This window comes from Myotis daubentonii, chromosome 2, assembly GCF_963259705.1.
Source record: "Myotis daubentonii chromosome 2, mMyoDau2.1, whole genome shotgun sequence".
Lineage (NCBI taxonomy): Eukaryota > Metazoa > Chordata > Mammalia > Chiroptera > Vespertilionidae > Myotis > Myotis daubentonii.
Genome location: NC_081841.1, coordinates 55,347,634 through 55,356,253, shown reverse-complemented (window position 1 = coordinate 55,356,253; position 8,620 = coordinate 55,347,634). Strand labels below are relative to the sequence as shown.

General features: G+C 43.5%; 1 protein-coding gene and 1 pseudogene across 1 annotated transcript; one reads left to right on the top strand and one right to left on the bottom strand.

Annotated features, from left to right (window-relative positions):
* Positions 1-386: 386 nt before the first annotated feature.
* LOC132226132 (olfactory receptor 6C75-like) lies at positions 387-1,325 on the bottom strand. The gene has a single exon (XM_059680994.1). The coding sequence runs from the start codon at positions 1,323-1,325 to the stop codon at positions 387-389; it is 939 nt and encodes a 312-aa protein (XP_059536977.1).
* A 4,787-nt stretch (positions 1,326-6,112) lies between these two features.
* Positions 6,113-7,555, top strand: LOC132225773 (nuclear prelamin A recognition factor-like; annotated as a pseudogene).
* Positions 7,556-8,620: the final 1,065 nt, after the last annotated feature.

Here is an 8,620-nt window from a genome sequence, read left to right as displayed (position 1 = left end):
CCAATGATCACATATAAAGTACAGTAACAAACTTTACATTGCATGCTACATAAAACATAATTCAAATTAAATAATATTTCATAGTCTTGACTAATTAGAATTGAAAGACAGAAAAAGACAGATTAAAAATTTAGCTCAATTTCATTTACATATCCAGAGGAAAAGAAAATGAGATCAGAAAAAAATATCTCTATTGAAGCAAATAAAGAAAATTAATGAAGAACAACGATTTCTGTGAAAATAAAGCTTCAAAGAGATAAAGGTAAACATCATAGAAAAGAACGGGAAAAGAACGAGAAACTATGCCCTGGAAGATACTTAGATATACTGTTATTATTAAGTGTTCTTTTGTTCATTTCTTTTAAATAGACAGTGCAATAGGACATTCATTTCTTTGTGAAAAAAATAACCCTGTGGACCATAATCATGAAGCCTTTTTTCACCTGTTGGTTCCGTAAAGTGTAGATAAAAGGGTTCAAAAGTGGCGCAACTGAAGTATTGAGCACAGAAATTCCCTTGGAAAAAGATACCTTTTGTTTGACTGATGGATTAACATACATGAAAATACAGCTGCCATAAGAAAGTGATATCACAATCATGTGAGAAGAACATGTCGAAAAAGCTTTTTTCCTCTGACTAGTTGAAGGGAATTTTAAAATGGTCAAGGCAATATAAGTATATGATATTATAACCATTATCAATGTGATCACAAGTGTCACCAAAGCTGAGATGAATCCCATCAGCTCAATAATCCATGTGTCTGTGCAGGAGATCTGCATAAGAGGAGTAGAGTCACAGTAGAAATGCTCAACAATATTGGAGGCACAGAAGTCAAGGTCCAGGCCCAAGATGAGTGGTGGAAAGATGACAAAAAAACCAGCCAGCCAACAACTGAGGACAAGCTGTGTGCAGATTTTGTGGTTCATGATGACGGTGTAATGCAGGGGCTTACAGATGGCAACATAGCGGTCATAGGACATAGCAGCCAGCAAGTAAAATTCAGATGCTCCAAAAAGGAAGGCAAAAAACACCTGAGTGAAACAACAATTATAGGAAATGGTTTTGTCCCCTGTTGCCACAGTAAGCAAAAATTTAGGAATGCATGTACTGGTATAGGAAATTTCCAAAAAGGAAAAGTTCCGAAGGAAAAAATACATGGGGGTCTTGAGGTGAATATCCAGCAGGGTGAGTGTGATGATGATCAGATTGCCAGTGATGCTTAGCATGTAAATGAGAAGCAGGAAGATGAATAACACCACTTTCCATTGTGGGTCATCAGTCAAACCTGCTAGGATAAACACTGTCACTCTCGTATGATTTCCCATTGCTATACTTGCTATATCTGAATAGAAAAAAAGAAGAAAATGATGATCCCAATGGAAAAGATAACCATGATAATTAATGTTGAAAGTAAAGTTAGCAAAGTGATGTTTCAGATAGAAAAATACATTGCTCTTTTATGTTTTAAATATGGGTTTTTTGACAGAAAAAAATAGTTAAAAATGTAGTTGGATGTTGTACTAGAGAATAAGCTATATAGCAATAGTAAATGTTGATTGTTGTTATGTGGGATCAGAGAGATTATCAAAGCATAGGAAAATGTGTTTTTTTTTTCTTCTCTTGTTAATATTGAAGAGTCAGGGTGGTTTGCCATTTCTGTCTGAATAAAGAAGTTTTCATCCTAGTACCAAAATGATGTCACTACAAGCTCATAATTTACTCCCCACACACACACACGTACCCCAAACCTAGATATCATCAATAAACAAGGCTAGTATACATTTACTATTCTACTCAACTGAGCAAATTCAAATGCCTGATTCTTGTCTCATTTATTTTCATGGTTAATGAGATCCAATTCCAGGTAAATGATTAGGAGGTATTGGGGGGGGAAAAATCTGTTCTTAATGAAATTTCCATCCCCTCAATCTCTATTGTAACCCAGCACTTACCAATTGGTACCTTGAACAAAATCAGCAAGCACAGTCTGGTAATGTCAGTCTGTGTAAGAAAAAACTGCAGTTTTGTGAGAATAAGGAATATAAAAGCTGCGAGAAATAGCCCAGGCTGGGTAGGTTAGTTGGTTAGAGTGTTATCTTAACACACCAAGGTTGAGGGTTCAGTCCCCACTCAGGGCACATAGAAGAATTAACCACGGAATGCATAAGTAAGTGGAACAACAAGTAGATGATTCTTTCTCTCAAAACAATTTTTAAAAATTTCTTTAAAAAAAGAAGCAGAGAGAAGTATATAAATATGGATTCATGAAATCATATGAGATGAAAGGAGTAAAGAGAAAGGAAAGGACAAAGATAACGCTTTATGGAAGCCTAGAACAGTAAGAAGGCATTTGAGAGCTAGGATAGTGAATTTGAGGGGAAAAGTAAAAAGAAGATTGAAAATATGTAAATTAGTAAGAAGAAATTGTAAAGAGGAACTAGTTACCAATGCAACTTCTCTCCATCTGCTTGCCTTTCTTATACTTACCTTTTTGTTCTCTGTCTAAAATACAGACTGAAACATAAACAGTTTTGAGATCACCATAGCCTAAAAGAGAAGAGAATTATTTGGAAAATTTCAAACACATAATAAATCACAGAATAGTGTGACACAATTTTAAGAGGTATATATTTCCTTATCATAAGAATATTCAAATGTTTGGCAAACACACAGTTACAGAAATACCTATAGATAGCTGGTCTCAACATGAGGCATATATTAAGTGAGACAGATTGTTCAGGTTTGCACAGCTAGTAAGTTCGACAGCAGCATTAAGATTTCCAAAGTTGTCTCCTTAAAAGTACAGCATTTTGTATCACATACTATGGGCCAGAGAATAGCTTATTTCTTTAAAATAAAAAAGTTTAACAATATCTCTAAGGAAAAATTCTTTCCTCAGTACCTTCATCCTCTAACACATAAAATGATTAAGGTTTTACGATAAAATAATGTTTTCTGTTTGAGAATATAAAAATTATTATTTCTAGCTTATTTAAAATATGTATTATCATTAAAAAGGCATATATAAAAATAAACTTTTAATGACAAATAAACGTTGGTTCCAATAATATCTAGATGAGTTCACAGGAGAAAAGTTGGATTTAAAGTTAGGTCTTAGAATAGAAAGAAATGAGAGAAAGTATTCATTCCTTAGAGAGGAAACAGCCTGAACACAGATAAAGTGATGAGTGATTTCATTAAAGATAATTATTAGAGTTTTATTATCAAAATCATGTATGTTGAATATATAGACATTTATGAGTGAAAAGAAACTAGTCTTTCTTCCTGGACATTTTTTCCACATTCAGATAATTGTGAAGCTGCCTGTTATAAAATTTTCCTCATTTACACAACTTACCATAATGGCAACACTATAGAAAAGTTATAAGTAAATCACCCAAATAAGACCCAATAAGAATTTTATCACGCCAAATCATTTCTTTGTCCAACTTCAACAATTGTGCACACCAACTATCTCCCAACACACACTGTAACATAAACAACAACAAAGTTGACAAAATGAAACCTTTAAAAGTCAGGCCTATGAATGCAGGTATATTTCTTTGTATTAGATACTGTCAATATTAGATAGATTTCAAAAAGAAAAAGGGTTTCAATACTAAACGTTTATTATATTTCATTTGTTGTCTTCACCATTTTCCCTATGTTAAAATTTAAAAGGTTGGTGAAATAAAGTTAAAGGTGAAAATAGAACAAATGTGAGATAAAATATATCTAACAGGAAACATTGTCGTTACTTTTGAGAAATATTGTTTTCATCTTTTCGAGTCTACCAAAACCCTTAAACACTCAAATATCTTTTAAAATAAGATAGACCCACAGACAAAGAAGTCTCTGTTTCAATATTTAGATCTCTTACCATCAGCTGAACAGAACACACAGATGTTCCATTTTTTAAATGGATTTCACTCTATTCTAAAATCTATGATTGTTTTTTTAGTCCCTACTTTGGAAAGAGTTTGATTAACTATTTTATTACAGATTTTTAGGCAGTGAATTAAATTTTCTCATTATGTGTTGAATATTCTAAGTATTACTGATTAATCCACACTTGATCTCATGTAGTATTTAGGCTTTCTGTGCTCTAAAGGAAAATTATCTAGATTACAAAGAATTCTCATGTGGATATGGGAGTCTTTAACACTATTTCCCAAAGCAAACCAATTTATATGTTGTCATAGAAGTGTTCTCCCCATGCACTAAATTACTTCTAAAGTATAAATATATATTTTAAAAAATTAGTGTGTATTATGTCTCCAGAGAATTCAGTATACATTTTCCTAATATATGTGTGACCTACCACACATTTGTGTCTTAAAATCCCAGATAAACATTTTAAAGAAAAAGTTAAGTTTATGTTAGTTAATAATTAAATGTGGGAATATGAGATGGACAGTTTAGCCTGGCAGAAAATATGGTACCTCAAGCTAAGTACACCATACTAATAAAAGAGAAACATGCAAATTAACCATCACTCCACCACTCCGCTTACAACCACAAGCCATGCACAGCAGCCAATCAGGAGTGAGTATGCAAATTAACCCAACTAATATGGCAGTGGCCACGTAGCTGGAGTGAGAAGGAGGCTTGGGTTACCCCTGGCAATGGAGGATGCCAAGCTTCCCGCCTGCCCTAGCCAGCCTGGGCTCTGCTCCAGGCTACAAAGTTTCAATTATAGAAGATAAATAAATCCCAGATACCTGCTTCCAGCCCTCCCTGGCCTCCACTCAAGGAGGTGCTGAAAAAACAAAAAGAAAGAAAAAAGTAGAGGCTGGAGCTTGGGTCACAGGGGGGGGGGGTGGCCAGCCTGAAAATGGCCATCAGCCCCTCACCCAGGCTGGCCAGGCACCCCAGCGGGACCCCCACTCTGATCCTGGACACCCTTCAGGGCAAACCAGCCAGCCCCCACCCGTGCACCAGGGCTCTATCTAAACTAATAAAAGGGTAATATGCTAATTAGACTGGGAGACCTTCCCGGAGACCTTCTGGACATTCTTCTGGACAAAGCCATGGTGGCGGGGCTGAGGTATAGGTGGTTAGAGGCCAAGAGGGGATGACAGTTGTGGGTGATCAGGCTCTTGGGGGGCGGCACCATTGGGGGTAAGCAGACCAGCAGGGGGCCGTTGGGGGCGAGGACGCTGGCACAGGGGATGGGGGGCAGTTGGGGGTTATCAGGCTGGTGGGGGAGCATTTGGGGTCGAGCAAGCTAGTGGAGAGGTACAGTTGGGGTAAGCAGGCTGGCAGGCAGAGTGGTTAGGGGCAATCAGGCAGACAGGCAGGCAGGTGAGTGGTTAGGTCCCGGATTGTGAGAGGGATGTCTGACTGTCAGTTTAGGCCTGATCCCTGTAAACCGGTAGTAGGACATCCTTCCAGGGTTCCCAGATTGGAGAGGGTGCAGGCCTGGCTGAGGGACACCCCCCCATGCACGAATTTTGTGCACCAGGCCACTGGTCCTAATATATAAAAACCCAGGGTCCTTAACAATTGAACGGACAACAAGTCCATCCCCCGCCCTCAGGCTCCATTGATCAGGGGATGGCTAATGGGGGAACCGGGGTCCCTCAGGCTCCAATCAATCCGTGACAGCAGCAACTGGCGAGCAGCTGGAAGACCGGCCTCTTGGTCCCTCCTCCTGGTCCTCAGACTCCAATCAATCGGTGGCAGAGGTGGGGTGGAACTGGGGACTGGCTTCCTTAGTAGTCCTATAGGTTCAATCTCCAGAGGACAGGCCAGGTACCAATGGACCAGTGCCTCCAGCACCATCCCGACAGTGCTGCTGGCCTCCTGGAACTGGGCCTCGAGCAGTGAGGCCACTTCTCCTCACTTGGACTGGCTCCCTTAGTAGTCCTGCAGGTTTCATCTAAAGAGGACAGGCCGGGCACCAATGGACCAGCACTGCCGGCATGATCCTGACAGCACTGCTGGCTTCCTGGAACTTGGCCTCAGGCACTGCGGCCACTTCCCCTCCCTAGATGCTCCACAAGGAAGAAAGGATACTGCCAGCAGTGCCAGGGGCGACCAGCGGTGACTGACTGCTCTCCCTGTGCTTCCTCCAGGCCACTTGAGCTGGCCCCTGCCAGCCCCACTCCAGATGAAGTGTGATCACTGCAAATGGAAGGAATGTAGTAAAAAAACAAAACAAAACAAACAAACAAACAAAAAAAACGATGACCAAGAGAATGCCACAGTCAACGTCCGGAGTCCGTCTCAGGAGAACAAAGAGAAGGGAGAATTCCATAAGTTGGCGGATGCCAAGATATTTCTGAGTGACTGCCTGGCGTGTGACAGTTGTGTGACCACAGAGGAAGGAGTCCAAGTTTCTCAACAGAACACCAAGGACTTCTTCCGTATTCTGAACCTTAATAAGAAATGTGACACCTCACAGCACAAGGTGCTGGCAGTGTCCATGTGTCCTTAGTCTCGGCCTTATTTTGCTGCTAAATTCAGCCTCAGTGTCACTGATGCATCCAGAAGGCTCTGTGGCTTCCTCAAAAGCCTTGGGGCACACTGTCTTTGACATGAAAATAGCTGCGGACTTCAGCCTCCTGGAGAGTCAGAAGGAATCTGTGCGTCGGTACTGCCAGCACCGTGAGGAAGAGCCCCGGCTGCCCATGCTGACCTCTGCCTGCCCCCGCTGGGTCCAATATGCAGAGCAGTGCTGGGTCCCCCCAGCACCCCCACCTCTGCAGGCCAAGTCTCCCCAGCAGATCATGGGCTCTCTGGTGAAGGATTACTTTGCCAGATGGCAGAGCCTGTCCCCAGACAAGATTTTCCACGTCATTGTGGCCCCGTGTTATGGCGAGAAACTGGAGGTCTTTGAGAAGATGTTCCCACAGCTTTGCATAGTCCCTAGGGTGCTAACTGGGTGTTAACCTCGGGTGAGACTGTCCAGATAATGGAGCAAAGTGACGTCCCCTCGAATGACACCGCTGTGGACACTCTGTTTGGAGACATGAAGGAGATGGACGTGAGGCTCCACAAGGTGCCAGCTCCAACAGGTACCTGGTGCACATCTTTGGGCCAAGGAGCTGTTCAACGAGAATGTGGGGGTGCTCACCTACCACACCCTGAGGAACAAAGACTTCCAGGAGGTCACCCTTGAAAGGGACAGAGGTTCTGCTATGCTTTGAGACTGATTAAGGCTTTTGGAACATCCAGAAGTGGTCCTGAAGCTGTAGAGGGGCAAGTTCCGCTGCCACTTCATGGAGGTCCTGGCCTGTGCTGGGGATGCCTAAGTGGCAGGGGTCAGGCCCAGGAGGACGACGGCTGTGCAGACAGGGCACTGCTGCAGCAGATGGAAAGCATCTACGCTGCCATCCCGGTGTGGCCCCTGGAGACCAGCGCCCATGTGCAGGAGCTGTACCAGGAGTGGCTAGGCGGTGGGGGCGACTCCCCCTGGGCCCAGGCAGCCCTGCACACTGCCGTGCAGGGCCCAGGGCAGCCTGCCAGGACATCAAGTGGTAAAGGTCCCGCAGACGCCCAGTCTGCAGGCCTCCTGAAGAGGGGTGTCAGATACTTGAAGAATAAGAATTAGCATCTCTGTCACCACTTTGGTTTTCAGAATTCCCTGCTCCCCATCTGTCGGCTCCCTCCCTCTGAGGGGTGCTGTTGTCGTCACATGGGTAAACTGGAATATTGTATCTTGAGAGGATTGCCCGAATGTACGTATCCTTTTATCCGACGATGAAAAAATCCCAAAGAACAAGAATGGAGACAGACTACTGTTCTGTAAGCTTAAAAAAAACAAAACCCTGGAAGTGTCCTGCGAAGAGCTGAAACTTGGTTCTGACCACGTGCTTCAGAGAGATTGGATGAGGAAATGGCCCAGTTTGGCCCTGATTTTACCCACTTATGTTACTCTTGAAGGTGTCTTTGCCGCAATGTGAATAAACTGCCACCTTTCGGAATAGGGGCTCATACGAAAGTCTGCATTCCCAACTTGTCTTGAAACAGATCTATGTTCTGCAGCTGTGGCCACCGTCCTGAGATCAGGTCCTGTCGCTGGGAATCAGGGGGCACTGGAGTGGAGGCCACCCCACCGTGCCCTTTTACATTCAGGGATTGAGCTGAACTCACTTTGGGGGAGGCCTGGCAAGGGTGACAGGTGTCACAGATGGAAGGATGGAGAATGGAGAGGCAGACACCCTGCTCGGTCCCTCCCTGGGTGGGGTCAGGCAGATGAAGGCCGGCCAGCCCACCCCACAATTGGGTGAGATAGCATCCTCTGTGTCCACCTCTCACTCACTCCGTGGGCCTGACCACTCCCCTCAGCTCTGGACAGCCCTTTGTGTTCCACGACAGTGCACTCTGCCCTCACATGCTGCTCACCCTAAGTGAGAAGGAAGAGAGCAGTTGGTCCACAGACAATTACACAGAAAGATAGGTCTCATGGCTGGTGAGCGCAGTGGCAGTGGTGGAAGCCCCTCCTGCCTCCATGGCAGCGCTAAGGAGCAGCAAGCTGAGTGGAAAGGAGCAGTGAGCAGGCGGGCAGTAAGGAGCGAGGGATACTGGACTGCGAAAGAGATTTTCAACTGTTGGCTTAGGCCAGCATGCAGACATCCCCTGAGTGTTTCTGGACTGCGAGAGGGTGCAGGCCAGG